This window comes from Lonchura striata, chromosome 28 (genome assembly GCF_050655825.1).
Source record: "Lonchura striata isolate lonStrDom1 chromosome 28, ASM5065582v1, whole genome shotgun sequence".
In the NCBI taxonomy this organism is placed as follows: domain Eukaryota; kingdom Metazoa; phylum Chordata; class Aves; order Passeriformes; family Estrildidae; genus Lonchura; species Lonchura striata.
In genome coordinates, this window is record NC_140730.1 from 2,534,391 (window position 1) to 2,558,472 (window position 24,082).

General features: G+C 60.9%; 3 protein-coding genes across 11 annotated transcripts in view; all 3 read left to right on the top strand.

Moving 5' to 3' along the window:
• The first annotated feature begins 295 nt into the window (after positions 1–295).
• Positions 296–6,282, top strand: SLC39A3 (solute carrier family 39 member 3). 7 transcript variants are annotated; one of them, XM_085562340.1, is made up of 4 exons: positions 296–379; positions 971–1,110; positions 2,215–2,507; positions 3,830–6,282. In XM_085562340.1, the coding sequence occupies exons 3-4, from the start codon at positions 2,301–2,303 to the stop codon at positions 4,562–4,564; spliced, it is 942 nt and encodes a 313-aa protein (XP_085418466.1). In that variant the 5' UTR covers positions 296–379; positions 971–1,110; positions 2,215–2,300; the 3' UTR covers positions 4,565–6,282. The 7 variants fall into 7 exon arrangements, with proteins under 7 accessions (XP_085418466.1, XP_031363028.1, XP_085418464.1 ...); XM_031507168.3 differs by having other exon boundaries at positions 2,239–2,507; XM_085562338.1 differs by lacking the exon at positions 296–379 and adding an exon at positions 385–404 and having other exon boundaries at positions 2,239–2,507.
• A 3,758-nt stretch (positions 6,283–10,040) lies between these two features.
• On the top strand, positions 10,041–11,750 carry DIRAS1 (DIRAS family GTPase 1). Its single transcript, XM_021544087.4, has one exon. The coding sequence runs from the start codon at positions 10,041–10,043 to the stop codon at positions 10,635–10,637; it is 597 nt and encodes a 198-aa protein (XP_021399762.1). The 3' UTR covers positions 10,638–11,750.
• Positions 11,751–14,999: 3,249 nt separating this feature from the next.
• Positions 15,000–24,082, top strand: part of GNG7 (G protein subunit gamma 7) — a 44,830-nt gene continuing 35,747 nt past the window's right edge. For 2 of the 3 annotated variants that reach the window (XR_014950270.1, XM_077788813.2), the window contains exon 1: positions 15,000–15,084. The gene's annotated coding sequence lies outside the window, so the exon portion shown is untranslated. Of the gene's footprint in view, positions 15,085–16,793; positions 16,869–24,082 lie in introns of those variants that run through there. The other variant, XM_085562342.1, reaches the window with a different exon arrangement.

The following is a 24,082-nucleotide window of genomic DNA, read 5'->3' on the forward strand; positions in this document are numbered from 1 at the left end:
TGGGCCTCAGCTCTCCCTGCAGCATCCCGCAGCTGCCATTGGTGCAGTTTGCTCGCAGAGCGGCAGGAGCAGGGGGTGTAAGCATAGCGGACGCTGTTCCAGGGCCGTTTTTCCCATTCCCGGCGCTCGCTGTTCCCGTTTTTCCCGGTTTTTTTTCCCCCGTTTTTCCCGGTTTTTCCCGGTGATTCCCGGAACCCAGCGCTGCGGGACGCGTTTCCCGCGGACCTCAATCGCCGCTTCCCCAGCGCAGGACCCGTGTGGGAGTTGATTGACAGCTCTGGCGGCCAATCACAAATCGAGTTTTCGCGCCTCAGCCAATGGGAGGGCGTCGTGGGCGGGCGCGCGCGGGGCGGCCGGGCCGGGAGGAGCGGGGCCGGCCGTGAGTGGGGGGGGGGGTTACCGGGGTAACGGGGCCGTGAGGGGATGGCGGGGCCGGGAGGGGACCCCGGGGCCGGGAGGGGACCCCGGGGGTCACAGCGGGGCTGGGGGGAGCCGGGGCTGTGGGGAAGGGGCGGGAGAGCGGCGCCCCGTGTGAGGGGCCGCACCCCAGCCTTGTCCTGAGGGGCTGCGGTGGGTGTGAGGGGTCAAGGAGTTCTTGGAGTGGGGATGGGACCCCCTCCTCACCCTGAGGGGCTCGGGCCGGGCTCATTCCCCATCCTGAGGGGCTCCATCCGCCTGTGAGGGGCTGCAGCTGGGCCCCCTCCCCGCCCTGGGCAGCCCCCGACCCCTCCTGAGGGTTCTGCTGAAATCTCCCCATTTGAGCTGCTCACCTCCCCCGCTCCCGCCGGCCCTGAAACCTCTCCCCTCATCTCTGCTCCCTTTCGGTGGGCTGGGAGGAGCCCCTTCCCCATCAACCCCTTTCTAAAAGCCATGGGTCAGTCCCAAAGGGTTTGGAAGGGCCGGTTTTTAACAGAAACACTGGGGTTTACAGGCTCACGGATGAGGGACCCCTTTGTTTTTCCTCCCACAGAGCCCTGCCTGCTTTATATCTCATTTTTTCATCGCTTGGATGCTTCATTTTGAGCCGCTAAGCCGAGCAGGAGCTGAGCTGATCCCTTGTTGCAGCAGTTTTGGGGCTGGGGACGCAGCCCAGGTGTGCAGGAGGAGCAGGTGAGGAGTTCCCCAGGGGTTCCTGGGGTTCCTTTCCCTCAGGGCTGCTCCAGCCCCATTCAGGCATGCTGGATGTGGCTACTCCACCTGAACTCAGGAGCTTGAGGCTTTGGAGGGGGCTGGTTTGGGTTAAAAATGAGGAAAAAAGGGGGGAAAAGTGAGGTTAAAAGGTTGCTGGGGGGAGCCAGGTGTGTGCCAGAGGTATGAGCACTGGAAAAGGAGGATTTTATCCCTTCCCTCTGCCTTGGCACAGGTGTGGGTGGTGCCTGGGCCCAGATTTTGGGCTTGGCCAGACCTGGAGTGAGTCAGTGTCACCTGAAGGGTTCTGAATCCCTCTTTTGTCCCCCAGAGAGGGACTTGGAGAGGATAATTGGAATACTGGGAAGGGGTAGATGGGATTTTGGGGAGGGGATGGGTGGGATTTGGTGGAAGGGATAGGTGGGATATTGGGGAGGGGATAGATGGACTTTTGGGGAGGGACTAGATGGGATGTTGGGAAGGGGGTCAGTGGGATTTTGGGGAGGGAATAGATGGGAGTTTGGGAAGGGGTTAGGTGGGATTTTGGGGAGAAAATAGATGGAAATTTGGGGAGGGTATAGGTGGGATATTGGGAAGAGGATAGATGGAATTTTGGGGAGAGAATAGATGAGGTGTTGGAAAGGGGGTAGATAGGAGTTTGGGGAGGGGGTAGGTGGGATATTGGGGAGGGAGTAGGTGGGATTTTGGGGAGGGGGTAGATGGAATTTTGGGGAGGCGATAGATGGGATGTTGGGAAGGGGATAGGTGGGATTTTGTGGAGGGGATAGGCGGGATATTGGGAAGGGGATAGATGGAATTTTGGGGAGGGAATAGGTGGGATGTTGAGAATGGGATAGATGGGATTTTGGGAAGGAATTCCTCCCTGGGAGGGTGGAGAGGCCCTGTCAGGAATTTCCAACTGGCTGCCACATTCCTGGAAGTGTCCCAAGGACAGGGTTTGGAGTCCAGCCTGGAGCCTGGCCTCGAAGACCTCTAGGGAAGGGTGGTTTGAGGTGACCACAATTCCAGGGCTTTCAAATTCCTTTTGACCCCAGTCTGAACTTTTCCCTGCTGCCTCCTGTGCAGTCTCCGTGTTCTTCCCATGCCCAGGCAGCCTCTCTCCTGCGCGTCAGGCCGATGTGCCCGCTCTGAGCTCTCCCTGCAGGGGCAGGATGAGGGTGGTGGTGGCCAAGGTGCTGTGCCTGCTGGGGATCTGTGTGCTGGTGCTGGCTGGGGCCCTGCTGCCCGTCAGGCTGATGGAGGCTGAGCACGAGAAGGCCCCGCGCTCCCGCAGGCTCCTGGCCCTCTGGAGCTCCTTCGGCGGCGGCGTCTTCCTGGCCACCTGCTTCAACGCCCTGCTGCCCGCCGTCAGAGGGAAGGTCGGTGCTGCCTTAGTCCTGCCTTAGGCCTGGCTTAGCCTGCCTTAGTCTGAGCCTGCAGGCTCCCAGCTGGGGGCTGGAGCGAGGGCTCTGCGCCTGTGGCAGCAGCTCTGCAGCATGGGGAGCTGCGCCCACCTCCTGCAGTGACGTTCCTCCCCTTGCACAGCCCCCTGAATATCCTAGGCTAGCCCAGAGGTCCGAGGCTGTGAGGGGAGGAATATCAGGAGATGGCAAAGATTCCCAAAAGAGGCTCTTACCCCAAAATACGTTGGTTCAGCTCTCTTTATTCTGTGATGTCCATGTGGAGAGCGGGGTAAAGAGCACAAACAGGAAATGTCCGGGGTCTGTACAGACTTTGGGCAGGGTGGGCTTCCCTGGCTCTCCACCAACCCCACTGGGGCAGGAAGGAGGGTCCAGGGTTATCTGATCAGAGCCACAGGGTCCTGGGGAAAGGGAAATAGAGAGCCCATGAGCTCACTGTGACACTGCAGATTTGTGGGGTGCAGGGGGGGCTGCGGGGTGTGTGCACCAAAGAACAAGGCAGAGGTTCCCTGTGCCCTGCCAAGGCCGCTGGCCGAGGGTGTGGCAGCATCACAGATCCATGGAGTGTCCGGGTGGGAATGTTTCCTTCAGGGGAGTAAAGGTGTGGAGTCATTGTGGATCTGTGGGAATGTGGGGATGGTTCCCCTCAAGGGATAAAGGGGTGGATTCAGTGTGGATCTGTGGGAATGGTTCTCTCCAGAGGGATAAAGGGGTGGATTCAGTGTGGATCTGTAGGAATATGGGGATGGTTCCCTTCAGGGGAATAAAGGAATGGATTCAGTGTGGATCTGTGGGAATGGTTCTCTTTAGGGGAGTAAAGAGGATGGATTCAGTGTGGATCTGTGGGCATGGTTCTCTCCAGTGGGATAAAGGGGTGGATTAACTGTGGATCTGTGGGAATGTGGGGATGGTTCCCTTCAAGGGAATAAAGGGATGGATTAATTGTGAATCTATGGGAATGGTTCCCTTAGGGGGAGTAAAGGGGATGGATTCAGTGTGGATCTGTGGAGCTCTGGGAATGGTTCTCTCCAGAGGGATAAAGGGGTGGATTCAGTGTGGATCTGTGGAATGGTTCTCTCCAGAGGAATAAAGAGGATGGATTCAGTGTGGATCTGTGGGAATGGTTCCCTTTAGGGGAGTAAAGAGGATGGATTCAGTGTGGATCTGTGGGAATGGTTCTCTCCAGGGGGATAAAGGGGATGGATTGAGTGTGGATCTGTGGAGCTCTGGGAATGGTTCTCTCCAGAGGAATAAAAGGTTCATCTTTTGCTCCCTCCCAGCTCGATGAGGTGCTCAGGCAGAACAACGTGACCACGGACTACCCAGTGGCCGAGACCATCATGATGGTCGGCTTCTTCCTGTCGGTCTTCGTGGACCAGCTCTTCCTGACCTTCCAGAAGGAGAAGCCCTCCTTCATCGACCTGGAGACCTTCAACGCGGGCTCGGACGCGGGCAGCGACTCGGACTACGAGAGCCCCTTCGTGGCGTCGCCGCGCGGGCGCGCGCTCTACGGCGAGCCCGGCCCGCACTCGCACGGCCTGCACCTCCCCGAGCTGGCCCGCTGCGGCCCCCGGCGCCTGCTGGGGCTGGTGTTCGCCCTCTGCACCCACTCCATCTTCGAGGGGCTGGCCCTGGGCCTGCAGGAGGACGGTGGCAGAGTGGTCAGCTTGTTCCTGGGAGTGGCCGTGCACGAGACGCTGGTGGCCGTGGCCTTGGGTATCAGCATGGCCAAGGCCTCGCTGGCGCTGAGGGACGCGGCCAAGCTGGCGGTGGCCGTGTGCCTGATGATCCCGCTGGGAATCGGCGTGGGGATGGGCATCGAGAGCAGCCGCAACGCCGCGGGCGGCGTCGCCTCCCTGCTGCTGCAGGGCATCGCCGGCGGCACCTTCCTCTTCGTCACCTTCTTCGAGATCCTGGCCAAGGAGCTGGAGGACAAGAGCCACCGGCTGCTCAAGGTGCTGTGCCTGGTGCTGGGTTACGCCGCGTTGGCCGGGCTGGTGCTCGTCCCGTGGTGAGGCGGGAGCCTCGGGAACCGAGGGAGCAAAACCTCACCTCTCCCCTCCCACCGGCACCGGGAGGAGCCGCCCCTTTCACCGCTGGAACGGCCCAACCCGGGCGGAGTTTCCATGATGACCTGGCGGAGGAGAGTCTCTTCCCGTGTGCTCAGAGTGAGGAATATCCCGAGGGATTGTCCCTGCCCGAGGGGCTGCAGGGAGTAGCGGACACAAACGTTAAGGATCTGGGTAAAATCTGCTTCCAAGAGCTCCTGGAGTGTTTGTGTCTCCCTCCTTCCCTCCCCGGCCATGCTCCGGAGGCTCCGAGGAGGTGAGGAACCAACAGGAGTGGAGGCAGAGCAGGTGGGAGCAGGGATTGCCAGGCTGCACTAAGCTGCTTTCGCTGGCTTAGTTGGGAGTAAAACCTGGTTGTAACAGCTGCCAAAAATAACATCCCTGTGGAGCTTTGGCCTTCCAGGCCCTGCTGCCTCCACATGGCTTCCAGTGCCCCTCCTGGGGCTCGGGGAGCTCAGCTTTTCCAGGGATTCATGGAGGAAATGAGACCGGGCCCCTCGGCTCTGTATCCTTCTCAGCACTGTATCCACAGGCTGAGCATTCCCTAAGGAAAACCTCTGAAAATCAGAGGATGGATCCCAGGATGGTTGGGGTTGGGCAGGACCTTGAAGCTCATCCAGTGCCACGGGCAGGGACACCTTCCACTGTCCCAGGCTGCTCCAAGCCCTGTCCAGCCTGGCCTTGGACACTTCCAGGGATGCAGCAGATCCTGACGTTATCCAGAGCCTGGGATCCTTGCAGGAAACGGGCAGGAACAATTTCCAGCACTGATATTTTGGGGCAAACTCTTGTGTTTTCAATGTTCTGCACTCAGAGGGGCTGAGCAGTTCCCATCAGGGACTGCTGTGAGGCTTTTCCAGGTTTTCCAGAGGAATGTAATCCCCTCCCTTGGTGGGGAGCAGAGCAGCTCTCACCTCTCAGCAGCTGCAGAGCCCCCGGGAAGCTCCGTGTGCTGCCGATCCCGCTGGATTCGCCTTTGGGAGCGAGGAGCTGGGATCAGAGGCTGGAGCTGGGAATGTGCTCTGCCCCCAGCCGTGAAACACAGCCTGGCTCAGGCAGGGGCTGCATTTTAATCACCCAGAGCCTTCGCTCCTGCAGCAGCTTCCGCCGGGCCCCTGGAAGCGCTGATGGAATTATAAGGATGGCGCAGTGCCGGCAGCGGGAAGGAGGCGCTGAGCCTCCGCGGTGGCCCAGCTGCAGCATATGGAGGCAGCTGAGCATCATCTGACAGATCCTGGGGCTCGTTAGTTTAATTGCTGCAACATCCCCGAGTCAATTAATCTTCCTTTGAAAACCTGGAGTGGAGGGGGGGGTGCGGAGGGAGGTTATTTTTGGGCCTGGCATGACACAAACCAGCAGGATGAGGAGAACGTGATTTGCCTCGGTGTGGAAAAGCCTCGGGGCTGTTTGACCTCTCCTGGAGGGGGGATGAGGGGGGAGAGGTGACACGGTGCCGAGTGTCCCCTGTTGGGCTGTCACCTCCCTTTCACACCCTCCTCCTGCTGCAGTTTGGGATGGGGCGGGGGCTGTGAAGTGCCGAGGGATGCTGAGCTCCCCCCTCCTCATCCCGCCGCCCTGGGGTGGGGGGGTGTTCATCCACAGGATCATCCCGTGCTCCAGGGTGGAGGAGGAGGAGGCTCCCAATAAATTCCCTGCCCTTCTCCCCTCGCTGTCACTCGCTTTTCTTGATGTCCCCCATGGCTCCGGCTCACGCGGTGGCCGCACGTGTCGGGCCCCGGCGTGGGCTGAGCCCCCCGTGGCAACCAAAGCTGATCCCCCCAGAGCCCTGCTGAGCCCCGGGGCGGGGGCCAGGACCCCCCAGCACCCCCCCAGCGCCCCCCGCTCGGCAGCGCCGTGATTCAGCCCTGCGTGAGCGGCCGCCCCGTTGCGTCAGGCCTGGCGGGGAGCTGCGGCTCAATGGAACGAGGAGGAGCCGCAGGAAAATGATCAAGGAAAACTCATTCATTCCCTCTAACGAGGAGTATCCGGCCGGCTCCGAGCGCGGTGGGAGGGGGGGGCTGAGGCTGCCACCACCACCACCCCCCGGTGGCCTTGTCACCTCGCGGGGAGGGCCCATGTCACCCGTGCCCTCCCCGTTCCCGTGGGGACGCGGTGCCAGCGCGTGGGTGCCACCGTGGCCCGGTGCCCGCCGGCTGCTATTAATAGAGGCTGCGGATTTTAATTGCTGCCACTCAGGAATGGGGCTGGGGGGGGAGGCAGGAGCAGACCCCGGCTGTGACAGGGACCGTGGGACCCCCGGAGTCACCGGTCACCTCCAGCGCCCAGTGCCGGTGGTGGGACACAGAGCTGGGGATGGTCACCCCGGGGCTCTTCTGGTCCCACTCAGGCACTGGGGAGGGGCTCAGCCAGGACCCCCAGTGTGTCCCCTCAAGGATCCCTCTGCGGTTCTGGGGCTCTGCCATGAGCAGGTGACACCAGTTGGTGGCAAAGGCCCTGCGCTGTGTGCACAAGCTCCCGGTCCTGTGCTGGGGTGGCACCATGGCCTCTGTGTCCCCAAAGCCCAGCATCACTGCCCAGGCCACCCCCAACTGCTGTGGGGGCACACAGCACCCTCTGCCACCTGTGCCCTGCCTGGCTGGGACAGTGGGTGCCCGTCTGTCCTGTCCCTGTGTCCCCTGTCACCACCTGTGGGGCTCTGTCCTCTTCCACGAGTCTCTGGACTGTTCCTCATCATGGGAATTGGTTTCCATGCCTGTGCAGGTGTCCGTGTGGTGTTCCCATCCGTGTGTCCCATCCCCAAGTGTCCCTGTTTGTGTGTCCCTGTCCGTGTGTCCCCATCCTGTGTCGCCCTGCCTGGCTGTCCACTCTCACCCCCGTTTGTCCCCATCTCTCTCTCCATGTGTCCCTGTCCCCATCCCTGCATGTCCCTCTACGTGCAACCCTGTTCGTGTCACTTCTCCGTCCCATTCCTGTCTGTCTGTCTGTCCCTGTCCCTGTGTTTCCATCCCATGGATCCCCATTGCTGCCCGTGTGCCCCCATCCCCGTGCATCCCTGTCCGTCTGTCCCCATCGCTGTCCGTGTGTCCCTGTCCGCGCATCCCTGTCCGTCTGTCCCCATCGCTGTCCGTGTGTCGGCGTCCCGGAGCCGCTCGGGGCCGGGCCCGGGGGTCCGGGGCCCCGGGCGGGGCGGGCGCGGCGGGCGGGGCCGGCGGCGGGGCGGGATCGGCTCTGCGGCGGCCGCACCGCACCGAGCCGAGCCGAGGCGAGCCGAGCCGAGCCTGCCCAGCCGAACCGGCCCCGCCGCACCGGCCGCAGCCCCGCCGAGCCCCGCCGCACCGAGCCGCGCCGGGCGGAGCGGAGCCGCCGCGCCGGGGCCGCCCCGGGCCGGGCCATGCGCTGAGGCCGCCGCGCCGCCCGCAGCCAAGGGCGGATCCCGGGCAGGACACGGTGAGGCGGCGGGCACCGCAATGCGACCGGCGCGGCGGGGGCCGGGGGAGCGCGGCCGGCGCGGGGACCGGGGGTGCTGGCGGGGAGCGGCGCGGCGGGACCCGCGACCCTGCCCCGCCATCTGCCCGTGCCCTCCCGCTGCCGCTCCATCTCCATCCTGAGCGGGATGCTCGTCCCTCCCTCCCGCTCCTCCATCTCCATCCCGCCCCTCCATCCAGCGCCTTCTGCCTCTCCGGCCGTGTCCTGCTCTTGCCCTGCCTCTCCATCTCCATCCTGAGCGGGATGCTCGCTCACCCTGCGCTTCCTCTGCCCCTCCGACCGACCTCCAGCCCCTTCATCCTCCATGCTGCCCTTCCCATGCTCCCCGTCCCACCCCTGCTCCCTCACCCCTGCCGTGCCCTCCCTCCTGACCCCCAGCTCCCCACCAGAGCCACCCCCAGTGCGGGGGGCCCGAGTGGGAGGGTGCTGGGGGGCTCTGGGGGGTGCAGAGCCCCCCGGCAGGATCAGGCCCGAGTGGTCCCTGCCCACGAGCTGAGGGGGGGCCGTGCTCCGGACCCTCGGGCACCAGGGGCTGTTGGGTTCGGGGTGCTGCTGGGCACAGGCCATGGGGTCACCTAAAGAGCCCCCCCGGTTCCGTGAGGCTCTGTCCAGCCCAGCCCCTCACCTCAGCACCCCATGGCAGGGCTGTGAGCCCGGGGGCACTTTTGGCACAGGTGGGACAGACAGGTGGAACAAGTGGAATGGCACAGGTGGGACAGGTGAGACAGGTGGGACAGGGTGCCACCACTGCCAGCCCCGGCCAAGGCTGGACGTTCCCACGCGCCAGCTCAGCCCCGGCCCCCGGGCGCTGGTGACGCTCCCCGCGTGGAGGATCCGAGGAGCCCACGGTGGGATGAGCTCCTTGGCTGGCCGAGCCCGCGGGGATGGGCTCCTCCAGCTCCCAGCCTCGCCTGGCCCTGGTGCCTGAGACATGCCGGGGGTTTGGGGCTGCTTTGTGGGGTCCGGACCCCTCGGTGCTCTGGGACAGGGATGCAGCAGTGTGGGAAGGGGCTGGTTCCCTGGAGATGCTCGGGGATGCAGGAGCTGCCGTGCCCAGGGCGGCCACCAGCACGGGGCTGCCTGGGGCGCTTTGCTGTCCCCCTTCCCTGAACTGGGCTGGCAGGAGTGGAGCTGACTGGGGACAGTCCTTAAGCAGTGCTCAGGCCCCCTTCCCTCCCCTCCTTCCCACTCATCCTGTGACTGGGTGCCTTTGGAAACCCTGTCCCGTGGTGGGTTTAATGTCCCCAAGGCTCTGAGGGTCCCACATGCCTTGGGGACCCTCGGGGGACAGAGCTGGTGCTGCCACCCCTGCGCCACACTGGGGGAGCTGGAGCAGGGGCTCAGCACCGGCGACTCTTTGTGTCCCTCGTTTCACAGCCCAGAGCTGCACTGGGGACCTTGCCTGGGTCCAGGTGTCCCCTGCGGGTGGGCACCGAGGTTTGGCAGCGTGAGGGTGCCCGGGGGGTCTCTGACCCACCGCCCGCAGCCAGAGCTGTGCCACACTCCTTCCCTCCACTCCCCAGCACATCCCTGGGGTGGCAGCGGAGCTGAGGGATGGCACGGCGTGGGACAGGGCGGCAGGGAGTGACACGGGTGACAGGACAGCAGCAGCGTGCCCTGTGTGTGTGAAAGGGCACCTCTGTACCTGGCCAGAGAGCCCAGCTGGGCACTCCAGGTGCCACCGTGACCTCGGGGGGCCGGTGACTGCCCTGCAGAGCTGCTCCCGCTGCCCGGGCGGGCTGGGGGGGTCCCTGCCCAGCGAGCCCCCCCCGGCAGCCTCGGCAGCAGCTGCGGTGCCGGTGGCCGCGCTCGGCCATATGGCCACAGCGGGCAGCCGGCAAAAATAGCCGAGGCACCGGGCCGGCGGGCAAGGGCGTCCCAAGGGCAGCGAGCCCAGCTCCCGGCCGGGGCCGCATCTCGGGGGGGATACCGGAGGTGACGCCTCCCTGTGCCCCAGCAGCGACCGCGGGGCAAGATGCCGGAGCAGAGCAACGATTACCGCGTGGTGGTGTTCGGCGCCGGCGGCGTGGGCAAGAGCTCGCTGGTGCTGCGCTTCGTCAAGGGGACCTTCCGCGACACCTACATCCCCACCATCGAGGACACGTACCGGCAGGTGATCAGCTGCGACAAGAGCGTGTGCACCCTGCAGATCACCGACACCACCGGCAGCCACCAGTTCCCGGCCATGCAGCGCCTGTCCATCTCCAAGGGCCATGCCTTCATCCTGGTCTTCTCGGTCACCAGCAAGCAGTCGCTGGAGGAGCTGAAGCCCATCTACCAGCAGATCGTGCAGATCAAGGGCAGCGTGGAGAGCATCCCCATCATGCTGGTGGGCAACAAGTGCGACGAGACGCAGCGCGAGGTGGAGAGCAGGGAGGGGGAGGCCATGGCCAAGGAGTGGAAATGCGCCTTCATGGAGACCTCGGCCAAGATGAACTACAACGTCAAGGAGCTCTTCCAGGAGCTGCTGAACCTGGAGAAGAGGAGGAACGTCAGCCTCACCATCGACGGGAAGCGCTCCAGCAAGCAGAAGAGGACAGACAAAATCAAGGGGAAGTGCAGCATCATGTAGAGCACCGGACTGGCCCGCGCCCCCCCTCCGGATGCCCACCCCCCCTTCTCCCCCCCACGGCTGGACGTGGCAGTGGCATCGCAGCGGGACAGTCCCCTCGTCCTCCGTGTGCCATCACTGTGACTGTGCGGGGACGCCGGCGCTCGGCCCGGGGCCGGGGGTGAAGACGGGGCCGAGGTGAGGGACACGCGGCCGCCCCCCCGGGCACGGCAGGACCGGGGACTCGCCGCCGGGACACCCGGACCGCACCCCCCGCACTCAGCACAACCGGTGCCACCGGGCCCGGCCCCATCGGTCCTCGCGGGAGGGAAGGACGGTGCCACGTGGGGGTGGCGGTGTCACCCTTGGGGACAGTCCCGCGCCCCCGTCCCCACGCCATAGTGCTCTGCTCCTGCGGGCAGAGCCCCGGGGCGGGGGCAGCCCCTGCCCGGTGTCCCCCTGCCCCATCCTGGTGCCATCACCCCCCCTCCAAGCACCCCCCAGCCCCATCCTGGTGCCACGGCTCCCCCAGCCCCGTGTGCTACCGCAGCCCCCCGAGCCCCCAGCCCGGCACCGCGGCCCCCCGGGCCCCCCGTGCCCCGCCAGCCCCGTGCCGGTGCCGCAGCCGGAGCCGCCAGCACAAGCACAAAAGCATCGGGGCCGCGGGAGGTCCTGACCCAGCACAATCCTGGTGAGCTCCGGGCGGGAGACCCCCGGCCCCACGGCCAGCCGGGCCCCCCGCGCTGCGGCGCCGGGGCCACCCCCTCCTCAGCGTCCCCCCGCGGGGTGGCCCCGGCCCCGCACCCCCGGGAACCCCCGACACCCCCCAGCTCTGGCGCAGCCCCGCTTGCTCCCCCCTCGGCCGGAGCGGGGTCCCCGCGCTGTCACCAGCCCCTCGTCCCCTCGAGGTTTGTCCCCTCGCTCCTTCCCCGGGGTGTCCCCGGGGTGTCCCCGGGGGTGTCCCCGGGGTGGCCCCGAGGGGTGGCCCCACGGGGGTCCCCGGGCAGGCCGAGCCCCCCCAGCTCCCCGCACCCCCCGGCGCTTTAAGCGAGGATCCGAGCGCCCGGGGACGAGGTGACGCTGTAGCCTTGATTCTAGAAATAGTCTTCCTTCAATAAAGAGACGAGAAACGCTCCCGCGGCCCCGGGCGGGGGTCGGCCAGGGGAGAGGTGAGTGGGACACGCGTGTGTGCGTGTGCGTGTTTATGTGTGTGTGTGTTTGTGTGTGTGTGTGACTGTTCACGCGTGCTGGGGGACAGCCACGGCTCTGCGGGGTGGCCACAGACACGCGTGTGCAGGTGTGTGACGCGTGTGATGCGTGTGCGGGGCCGTGTGCACGTGTGACGTTCGTGTGTGTGTGGGTGGCACAAATGTGACGCGTGTGCACGGGTGTGTGTGTGGCACAAATGTGACGCGTGTGCACGGGTGTGTGTGGCAGAAATGTGATGTGTTCTGTATGTGTGTGACACAAACGTGACACGTGTGCATGGGTGTGGGTGTGTGACACAAATGTGACGTGTTCCGTGTGTGCGTGACACAAATGTGCGTGTGACAAATGTGACACGTGTGTCCCGTGTGTGTAACAAAAATGCGACACGCGTGTTCCGTGTGTGTGTGTGACACGCGTGTTCCGTGTGCGTGTGCGCCTCCCCCGTGCCGCGTGCCCGCGCGTGTGACACGCGCGGGTGTGACGCGCGCGCGTGCCCGCGGGGAGGGGGCGGGAGCGCGGCGCGTGCGTCATCACGCCCGTTGCCACGGAAACCGGCGCTGCTCCCCGCGCGCGGGAGCCGCGTGGGCACCGGGAACGGGGCGGGAACGGCGGGGGGGGACGGGAACGGGGCGGGAACGGGCACCGAGAGACCGGCCAAGGGCGGGGATCCGGGGGAGGGATCCATAGGGGTGGTGATGGATCCATAGGGATGTCAGGGATCCATAGGGAGGGATCCATAGGGATGGTCATGGATCCATAGGGATGGTCATGGATCCATAGGGAGGGATCCATAGGGATGGTCATGGATCCATAGGGATGTCAGGGATCCATGGGGAGGGATCCATAGGGATGGTCATGGATCCATAGGGATGTCAGGGATCCGGGGGGACGGCTGGGATCCGGGGGGAGGGATCTATAGGGGTCGTGATTGATCCATAGGGATGGTGATGGATCCATGGCAATGGATCCATAGGGGTCATGATGGGTCCATAGGGGTGCTGATGGATCCATAGGGATGGTCACGGATCCATAGGGATGTCATGGATCTATAGGGATGGTGATGGATCCATGGGGAGGGATCCATAGGGGTGGTGATGGCTCTATGGGGATGGATCCATAGCGGTCGTGATGGATCCATAGGGATGTTAAGTATCCATAGGGATGGTGATGGGTCTATGGGGATGGATCTATAAGGGATGGTGATGGATCCATGGGGAGGGATCCATAGGGGTGGTGATGGATCCATAGGGACAGTCACAGCTCCATGCAGATGGTGATGGATCCACAGAGACAGTCATGGATCCATAGGGATGGTGATGGATCCATAGGGACAGCCATGGATCCATAGGGATGGTGATGGATCTCTGGGAACAGCCAGAGCTCTCTGGGATGGTCACAGAGCCGTGGGGGTGCTCTGAGCTCCGTGGAGACAGTGCCAGCTCCGCAGGGATGTCACAGCTCCATGGCACTGCCTGTGGGGCCTGTCCCCGTGTCCCTCCTGTGGCCTGGGGGGATCTGGGACCCTCTGTGGGTGCCAGGGCAGGACAGTGGCACAGGCACACGCAGGCATGGGGACACTTGGTGCCAGTCCCCACCTGCTGGCACCCCTCAGGACTCTCAGGTATTTGGGGTGGCACCATCACACCAAAACTCAGAGCGCTTCCAGAGGTTCCACAACGCCTCAGAGGCAGAAAATCCCAATTTCCCCCCATCCCCGGGTCCCCCCTCCCCATTTCTGTCCCCTCTCACTGCCCCCCAACTAACGGGGACCTGTGCCCGCCGTGTCAGGGGACGCCCCGGTCCTGCTGCAGCCCCGCGTGTCCCTCGGGATGCTGCCAGGGATGGGAAGTCCCCCCAAATCCTCATCCTGAGCCCCCAAAAATCAGCGCAGCACCGGGAGGGAGTATCCTCGCCGGGAGCCCGGAGCCTCCCCCGGGTCCAGGCGTTAAACAAAGCTGCTCCTGAGCGTTAATTAGCGGGATGAGCCCTGGGATGAGCCGCGCTGCAGCCGGTTCCCGTCGCATCCCGCGGCCATCAATTCCACAAATGCGGATTTTGGGACCCAAACCCTCTCCCGGCATCGTGTCTCGCACTGGCATCGGCGCTGTGGGGAATATTGTCCCTTGTGTCGCCCCCGGGGCGGGGGGACACCGCCACCCCGGCACCCCTCGGGGGTTGCCCCGCGCCCGGTGCTGCCCGTCTGCAGGAAAAGCGGATTAGGACCCGGCGGGTCGGGACATACGGGAGCAAAGTGGATTAGGGGAAAAATCAGCCTTCTTCCAACTAACAGGATTATTGAGTTTCCAGCCCGATCCCAGCGCGGCCGCAGCTTTGCCCGTCGAGGTGGGGACACCCCGGGCTTGGCGTTTCCCCACCTCAGTTCCTGCGGACTGGGATGCGCTGGGAAGCGATGGCTGCTGCCCGGGGGACGTGGCTGTGTCCCCCCACGGTCACTCCCGAGGGGCCTCCGGGCCTCCCTCGCCCCGCCGGGACCAGGCACCACCGGGACCCGCCGGCCGCGCTCGCCCGGTGCCTGTGGCAGCCGCGGGGGGAAAAATCAAAGCCGCGATTCAAGGCGTGATTTCCGCTCCCCCCGCGCCGCCAGCGTGACTCCCACTGATTCATCCCCACGGATTTTCCCCTCGCTCCCCAGGGGCAGCAGCTCCCCGAGGTGGGCGCAGAGCGAGGCCGCGACCCCCGGGCTGTGATGGTTTGGGGGGTTCGGGGTCCCCAGGCCCTGCAGCGCGGCCGCAGAGCGGGTCCGGTCGGGCGGCACCGGGCCCTCCGGAGGAGCACAGACCGGGGGATCCCCGTGGGGGCACCAGGGGACCCGGGGGCGCCACCACCGGGGGATCCCCGGGGGTCCCGGCGTGTCCCCTCCCGGCGCTTCGCGCCGCGGCCGCCACGTGCCCCCTCCCACCTCATTAATATTAATGACCGCTCTGTGAAACCACGCCCCGTTCCCAGCCCCGCGCGCTGATTGGCCGCTCCTCCCGCCGCTCCTCCGCCGGCCCCGCCCCCTCCCCGCCCGCCCTCCGCGCCGCCGCCGCCGCAACCGAACTTGGCGGCCGCTCCCGGCCCCGCCCCCCGGCCGGCCCGCCCCCCGCGCGCCGCGCTCCGCGGGCTCCCATTGGCTGCGGGCGCTGTCCGTCAGGCGCGCGGGGCGGGGCCGGCGCCGCCCGCGGGGCCAGCAGGGTGCGTTGCGCCGCGCGGTGTCTGAGGCGGCGGCTCCGCTCCGCGCCCGCTCCCGCCGCTACCGGTGAGGAACCGCCGGGAACGGGGCGGGACGGCCGGGGACAGCGAGGGGGACACGCCCGGCTGCCTCAGGCCGCGGCTTGGCCGACAGCCCCCGCCTCGGCGCGGCCCTGCCCGGGGTGGGGGGGCCGGGCCGGGGAGGCCGGAGGGGCTCCGGGGGTGGGGGGGGTCTGGGCGGGGGCAGAGCGGCGGCGGGCCCGGGGGGGGCGGGGGGGATCAGGGGGTGTGGGGGACCCTGGGGATGGGGCCGGGGGTCCCGGGGGGCTCGGGAGGAGTTGGGCACGAGCCCCCGGGCCGGTTTGGGTGGGGGTCCCGGGGGAACGGGGGGAGCGGGGCAGGAGCCCCTGGGCCGGTCTGGGTGGGGGTCTGGGGGTCCCGGGGGAACGGGGCAGGAGCCCCCGGGCCGGTCTGGGTGGGGGTCCCGGGGGAGCGGGGCAGGAGCCCCCGGGCCGGTCTGGGTGGGGGTCCCGGGGGAACGGGGGGAGCGGGGCAGGAGCCCCCGGGCCGGTCTGGGTGGGGGTCTGGGGGTCCCGGGAGTACCGGGAGGAATTGGGCAGGAGCCCCCGGGCCGGTCTGGGTGGGGGTCTGGGGGTCCCGGGAGTACCGGGAGGAATTGGGCAGGAGCCCCCGGGTCGGTTTGGGTGGGGGTCTGGGGGTCCCGGGGGGAGCGGGGTGGGGTGAGAGAACCCCCGGGCAGGTCTGGGGGAGGCTGGGGGTGTGGGGGTCCCGGGGGTGTGGGGGTCCCTGGGGTCGGCATCAGCAGCTCGGGGGGCACAGCGCTGGGTGGGATTCGGGCACAAGGCTCAGGGCCAGGAGATGGCGTTGGGGGTGTTTGGGGGGGCACAGAGAGGGGTCGTGGTGGATTTCTGGGGGGGTCTCGGCGTTTTTGGATGAAAAATTGAGGGGATGGGGGCAGAGGAGGGTGGGGTGGGGATGGCGAGGGGCATCTTTGGGTGGATGAGGCGACAAGGGACAGTCGGAATCGATGCGGCTCGGTGCCAGCTGCTTGGGAAGTTGGGTGACTTGATGGTGGAGCAGCCCCGGTTTGGGGTGCAAAGGGAGGCTGGGAGCTCCCACCAACATCGCAGAATTTACTTGTTTTGTTTCCCGCCGGCGAGCCGAGGGTGGGTTGGCGTGGCTGGCACAGGACAGCGGTGGCATCCCGCCTCGGGCGGGCAGGATTCGGGAGGCTCCGGGGAATTGTGTGGGTTGCGCAAAGGAGGGGTGGCTGCAGCATCTGGGTTTTGTGTTATTGAGGTGTAGAGGAGGTAAGTGGGTGCTGCAGACAAAGGGAGAGAGAGAGAAATCTGTCTCCTGCTCCTCACTTCCAGTTGGAGGTGTGCAATGGGAAGCTGGGCGTCCTTTAGGAGTTGGGGAAGTGCAGGGAAGCAGGGATTGGAGCTGTGGGTGCAAATCTGGGCTTTGCCTCCATCCTGGGCTGTGGCCATCAGGTGTGGCCTTAAACCAAAGCCAGACGGGCTGGGCTGGAGCTGTGTCTGCTCTGAGACACCTCTGCTGCTGCTTGGAGGAAGTTATTGTGGCTAAATAGGGGTTTTTTTTGGGGAAAACTGGCACCATCCAGCTTTGTGAGCTTCTTGTGGCGCTGCCCTGGACATGTCCAGTGGGGGTGATTCCTACCAGGAGGAAATCTGGAGTGTGACAGATTAATCTGGGCAAACTCGAGGTGATTTCTTGGTTTTCTTTGGCTTCCCAGGCTGAGCTCAGGCCTCCATCCCTGGGAGGTTCCACAGGTCTTTGTCTCCCTGCCACAGGCATTTCCACAGGCAGGTGAGCAGATCCTCCTGAGGTTTCAGCTCCCAGCTCAGCTCCACGACCCTCGAACAAATCCAGGGGAATTTGTGACTCTGTAGCCACCATTCATCCCGTTCTTTTGCGGGGGGAAAAACGGGAGGAAAAGCTGGATCAATGGGGTTAAATGGAGCCGATTGTCCCAGAGGTTTTCTCCTGCCAGCTGTGGCTGTGACACGAATGGAAATGGCTCTTTTGTGTGGCTGCTGGGGGCGCTGCCATGCTTGACACAGTTTTGGTGCCCATTCCCTTTTTCCTGCTCTTCCCATCTCATCCCTGGGTGTGTTTTGAACACCCCGGAGGGAATTAATGCATCCAGAGCTGCCCTGAGGAGCTGGGAGGGCAGCGTGTGACAGCGAACACGGAGCTTTGTCCCTGCCTGGGCTGTCATCAGTCCCTGGAGCTCGTTAGCTTAACGAGGAACCCCTCGTCTCATCCCTACCCTTGGCTCCAGAGGAACTGGACACTCTGCCCCTTGGAAAAAGCTGATTTTCTGTGGCAGTTTCCTGATTTTTGTGGCAGTTTCCTGATTTTATGGCAATTTCCTCGCTCTTAGGGGATCGTGGCTGGCCCTGCCCCGTTAGAGCCGGGGCTGGACGAGCTCCAGCTCTGGAATAATCTCCCTGGGAATGCTCTGCTTCGTGGAGGGCTCCAAGTGGCCACTTGTGCAGTGGCCAGCGGGTGGGGGAAGCTGTTTGGGCACCCTCAGGAAGAGGTGGCGAGTACACAGCTGGAGCTGGCACTTAAAATCCTAATTTTTCTTGCCTTTTCAGCCCTAAAAATGTGCTTGGGATGGAAATACGGGGTGGTTTGGTTGGATTTGTAACCCCCAGTGCAGCTCTGGAAGAGTTTCCAGAGGCTGTGGGGAGCAGCAGAGTTGGCAGAGGGGTGGGAAAAAGGGGGTGGGTGACCCAAAAACCTGGAAAAGCAGGAGGGAGTTTTGTGATTGTTTGGGGATTCTTGTGCCTGGAGAAAGAGAGGGAGGAGAAAAAGGGATTTATAGAATATGGTGTTTGTGCTGATGCGAGATAATTGAGGGACCTGCTTGAGGGTGTAGATCCTTCCTCATTTTTATGAGAAATCAGAGGAGCTGAGGTCACCAGAAATCCTGGAACGGTTTGGGTTGGAGTGACCTTGGCAGGGACATCTTCCACTGCCCCAGCTTGCTCCAAGCCCCAGAATCCCTGCCTGCCTTGATGTCAGGATCTCACAGCTGAGCTTTGAGGTGGAAAGCTCTGATTGCTAAAATATTCTGGAATTCCTGGAGCAGTGGAAACCTCTAATTCCAATATCCTGGAATTCCTGGAGCGGTGGGAACCTCTAATTCCAATATCCTGGAATTCCTGGAGTGGTGGGAACCTCTAATTCCAATATCCTGGAATTCCTGGAGTGGTGGGAACCTCTAATTCCAATATCCTGGGATTTCTGGAGCGGTGGAAACCTCTAATTCCAATATCCTGGAATTCCTGAAGCAGTGAAAACATCTAATTCCAATATCCTGGAATTCCTGAAGCAGTGAAAACATCTAATTCCAATATCCTGGAATTCCTGGAGTGGTGGGAACCTCTAATTCCAATATCCTGGGATTCCTGAAGTAGTTCAGCCACAGAAATCTTCTCTGTAGAGCTGGAGTCTGGATTTTCCAGCTGCAGCATCTCCAAGCTCTCTGCTCAGGTGTCTCTGTGCTCCTCACCTGTTGCCAGGTGATTTTTTTAAAAAATCTTTATCTTCCTCTCCTCTGGCTTTTCCACAAACTGAAAAGGGAACAGAACCAAAACCATAAATCCAGTTCCCTGCCTGCCCATTGTCACATTCAGACAAAAAAAGAAAAAAAAAAAAAGAAAGCAAGCAAAGCTGGGAGAGAGAGCTTTGTCTTAAATATTAATTAGTCCGAGATTTACCCACTTAATTTGTACTTGACAGTAAATTGCTGGGATTCAGAGAACTGGCAGAGCCTGGGCTTTGCTTTTGGTCCCCCCTGTTATCATCTGCTGCTGCTTGCTTGTGCCAAAAAGGGCCTGGATGAGAAGCTGGGGACAAACGAGCCATTGTGCCCCAAACCTCGGTGGCATTTGGAGTTTGTGAAAGTGAAACTCGCTTGCAAACGCTCTGGAGTTTAAATCTTCCCCCCAAAAAAAACCGCTTCTGAAATGTCGTCTCTTGCACAATCCTGGCCCAAAATACCTTTTTCCTCCTCCAAAATACCTGGGCAGCCATCAAGGAATTCAAACCAACCCAACCAAAAGCAGCCACGGGGATAAATGTGTTTAATGTGGTGAATCCTCGCTGGTGGGGGGCTCTGAGGGAGGTTTGAGCTTTGTTTGGAGGGGTGGAAGGAGCTGGATTTTCCCTGGGAATGAGCTCTGGATTCAGCTGATCCTTCCCATTCCAGCAGGGTTGGAACCTCCAGCAGTTCAGGGTTTTTTTTGTGGGATGGGTGGGTAGGGATTGGCTGTGACGTTAAGGACAAAAAAAAAAAAAAATTAAAGGAGGAAATTCGGGCACGCTGTTAATGCTGAGACACAAAACAGGAAATTTAGTTAAGGGCTGTGCTTTTTCATCATTTATCCTGTGTTTTTCCCCCTCCTGACAGACAAGAAGGAGTTTTAAAGTACTTCAGCCTGGGTTGGGTCTGTACAGCTGAAAGCATTCCCGAATTTCCACTTAAAGATGGATTTTTAGTGTCTTTTCAGAAGCTGCAAAAGCCAAGAAACTTCAGCAGCTCCTGCTTTGTTTTCATATTTGAGAAAACAGAGTTGTTTGGGAAATAATCTCGCTCCAATGGGAATGGGGGAGCAGGAAAATGGGCCCTGATTCCAGAGGGAAGGAGATTCCCCCTCTTGGCACGTCCAGGTCCCTCTCAGGTGACAGCAGGGAGGTGACAGCCAGGGATGGACACTCTGCTGACACCCCCCCTGAAAGCTTCTTTGTTTTACTCCCAACTTGTCCCCTCTGGAAATAACAAAGAAATCTATTTTTAAATCTATAGAGTAGTTTGGAAAGGGTTTTTTTTTTTCAGCCCTGGAGGCATTTTGTCCATTTCTGCCTCATCTGCTGTTAGAAAAATGCACAAAATTTAAACGTTTCTGGTGTGGCTTAACCCCTCCAGAGCCCCTCCCGAGCTCGGGAGCTGCGGGAGGATTTCTCTGGATGTGCTGCAGGAGCTGCTTTTGGGAGGTTTTTAGTGTTATTTTTTTTTTCCATTTCCTCTACTCTGAGTTACTTCTCTTTTTTTCTTGCTGGCAAGGCCTCGGTGTTTATGCTCCATAAATCCTGACGTGGCCCGGCTGCTCCTCCGAGCAGTTGTGGTGCAATTCCCAAACAAATGTTGGGAATCTCATCAAGCTCTTCTATCAGGGAGAAGAGCAAGGCCTGAGGGGCTCTTTGTTTCCTTTTTTTGTTGAAGGAAGAGCTTTTGGTGAGGCTGAGAACTGCTGCTTGTGTTTCAGCTTGGGAATTCTGTCCCTGCGTGGGGTCTCGGCAGTTCTGGTGGCTCAGGATCCAGGAGAGCCAGCAGGGAGCTCCAGGGGCTGCATTTCCAGGGATCCACAGGATCCGGCAACATTTCCAACGCTCCTGGGGGAAGATTTTGGGTTTGGAACCATTTTTCCTGTGATCCATGGGATTCTGCTGGTGTCAGGTTTAATTGCATTAATCCCAATCAAACCTTGGCATTCCTGTAATTTGGAGCATGGAATCCTGATCCATTGGCTTTTTTAGGGTGATCTGGCCTCTCTCAGTTCTTTTCCTTGCAATTTAAATCCCGGTGCTGCTTTCCCTACAAATGCCAGGTGTTCCCTGGAATTGTCCCAGGCCAGGTTGGGAACAGGAGAAGGTGTCCCTGCCATGGCAGGGGGTGGCACTGGATGGACATTTCCAACCCAAACCATTCCATGATTTTCCAGACCAGGGGTGTCTGTCCATCAGCTGGGAGCTGTGCAGCACGCTGGGCTTTTTTTGGGAAACAAATCCACGATCCAGACATTCCCAGCAGACATTCTGGCACAGCCAGCAGCGTGATCACAGATATGTCTTTATCTCTCCCAAGTTTATCCTGTTTCACTGAGCTGAGCTGGCTCCTGGTGCTCCAGCATCCCCCAGCTGAGCCATCCCTGCTCCTCTAGTGAATCCCTCTTTCCTGGTATTGCTCTAAAAATGGGAAAGGGAGCTGGGAAGGGGCTGGAGAGTTCCTGAGGGAGTTGGGAAGGGGCTGGAGAGTTCCTGAGGGATCTGGGAAGGGGCTGGAGAGTTCCTGAGGGAGTTGGGAAGGGGCTGGAGAGTTCCTGAGGGATCTGGGAAGGGGCTGGAGAGTTCCTGAGGAGCTGGGAAGGGGCTGGAGAGTTCCTGAGGGAGTTGGGAAGGGGCTGGAGATTCTGAGGGAGCTGGGAAGGGAATGGAGAGTTCCTGAGGGAGCTGGGAAGGGAATTGAGAATTCCTGAGGGAGCTGGGAAGGGGCTGGAGAATTCCTGAGGGAGCTGGGAAGGGGCTGGAGAGTTCCTGAGGGAGTTGGGAAGGGGCTGGAGAGTTCCTGAGGGAGCTGGGAAGGGGCCCAGCCTGGAGAAAAGCGGGATCAGGGCGACATTCCCAATGCCCACACGTCCCCAGCAGGAGGGGACAGGAGGGGCTCTGCTCCCAGGGGACACCAGGACAGGAGGGAACAGCCCCAGGTGGGACATGAGCAGGAATTTCCTCTGGAACTGGTTGTTAAACCTTGGGAAGAGCTGCCCAGGGAGGTTTGGGGTCCCTGGAGGTGATGAATTCCACAGGGGTGAAATTCAGAATTTGCTTTGTAGGGGTGAGGAATTACCCACAGCAGTTTTCACAGAAGTGAAATACAGAATTCCTTTTGCAGGGCCAGGGCTGAGAATACCCACGGGGGTAAAATTCAGAATTCACTTTGTAGGGGTGAGGAATTACCCACAGCACTTTCCACAGGGGTGAAATTCAGAATTCCCTTTGCAGGGCTGAGGAATTACTCACAGCACTTTTCACAGGGGTGAAATTCAGAATTCACTTTGTAGGGCTGGAGCTGGGATTACCCACAGAGGTGAAATTCAGAATTCCCTTTGCAGGGCTAGGGCTGAGAATACCCACGGGGGTAAAATTCAGAATTCACTTTGTAGGGCTGAGGAATTACCCACAGCACTTTCCACAGGGGTGAAATTCAGAATTCCCTTTGCAGGGCTGTGGCTGGGAATACCCACAGGGGTTGAAATTCAGAATTGCCTTTGCAGGGCCAGGGCTGGGAATACCCACAGCACTTTTCACAGAGGTGAAATTCAGAATTCCCTTTGCAGGGCCAGGGCTGGGAATACCCACAGCACTTTTCACAGAGGTGAAATTCAGAATTCCAGGTTTCTGGCTCTGGGTGCCTGCCAGGGATTTGTCACGGGGCAACTCCTGCTCTGGGCGAGGGGCCCGTGCCTGGAGGGAGCAGCTCTGTCCCCGAGCCCTGTGGGGCACAGAGGGTGCAGGACAGGGAAGGGCTGGCTCGGGAATGCTGTTGGGAATCTGCCCAAGGGATTTTTGGGAATGGCAGAGGGATGGGAGCGGAGCTGCCGCCGTTCCCACGCGTTGGGAATGTCGGGATGAGCCACCTGGAGTGGGTCAGTCCCTGAGCCCAGCTCTCCTCTCTCTGATTGCTAATTAGCTGGTTAACATTCCCTGCCTCATTATCCCACTTTTGGCTTTTCTTCCCGGGGATCTGAGCCTTTCCAGGGCTCCAGAGGAGCGTTAACTCTCACTCTGGATTGAGCAGCTCCTGTTTGTGAGCACCGTTTGTGGTGTAAACCCAAATTCCCCTCCACGTGCACCATTTTTAGGGATACCTACGAAACCATCGCAGAGTTCTATCCCATTTTGCTGTGCTTTTTGATTTATGGCCGATCCTAGGGGACAATTCCCATTCCTGCATTGCCAGGATAGAGGCAATCAGTGAGGAATATCTTAGTGGCAGCCCAGTTTAAAACTATTTTCCCCATTCCAACAGGGACTTTAATTCCATTTTAACACTCCCAGCCACTCCGTGAGCTCATTAATGCTCTGTGCTGCAGAGAGTTCTTCGCCCTGTGGCAAAACTTTCCAAATTCCGTGATTTTTTTTTTTTCAATTTTTTTTTTTTTTCTCCTGTTAAGGTGTGAAAAATGCTGTTCTGGTGTTCTCTGGAAATAGTTCTCACCTTTGGAATAATACTGGAGAGAGGCAGAGTGCTGAAAATAGCAGCAGCTGCCATAGGCCGGGATGGAGTTGTGTTGTCAGTCATGGGAACAGAAATCCAATTCCACCTGCGGATGAGCATTCCCGAAATAGAAGAGGGGTTGTCAACCACCAGAGGAGATGCATTGTGTGCATCCCTGGTGAGGAAAAAAAAATTAAAAAAAAAAAAAAAAATCAGATCCACGTTTCCCAGCGGTTCGGAAAACTTGGGAGAGTCCCAGAGCTGCCTTTGGGAGGGGTGGTTTGGCTAAAATGTGGTGGTTTGGAGGTAAACCTGGGCAAAAAGCTCGCTGGGATTCCAAAGGGATTCTCAGAGAGAGGTTTTGCCAGCCTGGGGAAGGTGGGAAAGGCTCCAGGGTCGGGAAAAGCACTTGGGGAAGGTCGTTGGAGGGGCAGGAAGTTTTTATGGGAGGCTGAACAAAGCTGGGTAGGAAATGGATTCACAGCCAAGGCAGGGGGGCTGCGCTGCTTCCCCGAATTCCAGCACTCCCGAGGCACTCCAGGTACAAATTCTCCATTTTTCCTGCAATTCCAGGAGCCACAGAGCCTCTGGTGCAGCTGCTTTTCTTGCCCAAACTCCCCCAATCCGTTTTTTTAACAGATTTATTCGTCTCATCCTCAAAACTCCTGTCCCCTTTGGCATAAATAAACCCTCCCTCTTTGGTGTTTTCCATGTGCAGGCTGCTGTAATTATGGGTTTGGATTCCTGCTGGGACTGATTGTGCCGAGCTGATCCAAGTGCTGGTGCCCATGGATCAGCTTTGGGGCTGGTGATTAAAATAAAACAGAATGGCTGGGTGGGAAGAGGGCTGGGCCTGGCCACCTTCCATTTAATCCTAGAACAGACTGGAAAAGCTTTTTGTCCACATCCGTATTTTCCTGAATGTTCTCCTAGGTTTTATCCAAGCTGGAATATTTTTTCCTCTGTGCTCTGGTTGGTTGTAAATTCCAGTTCTTAAAATTTGTTATTTCTGCGT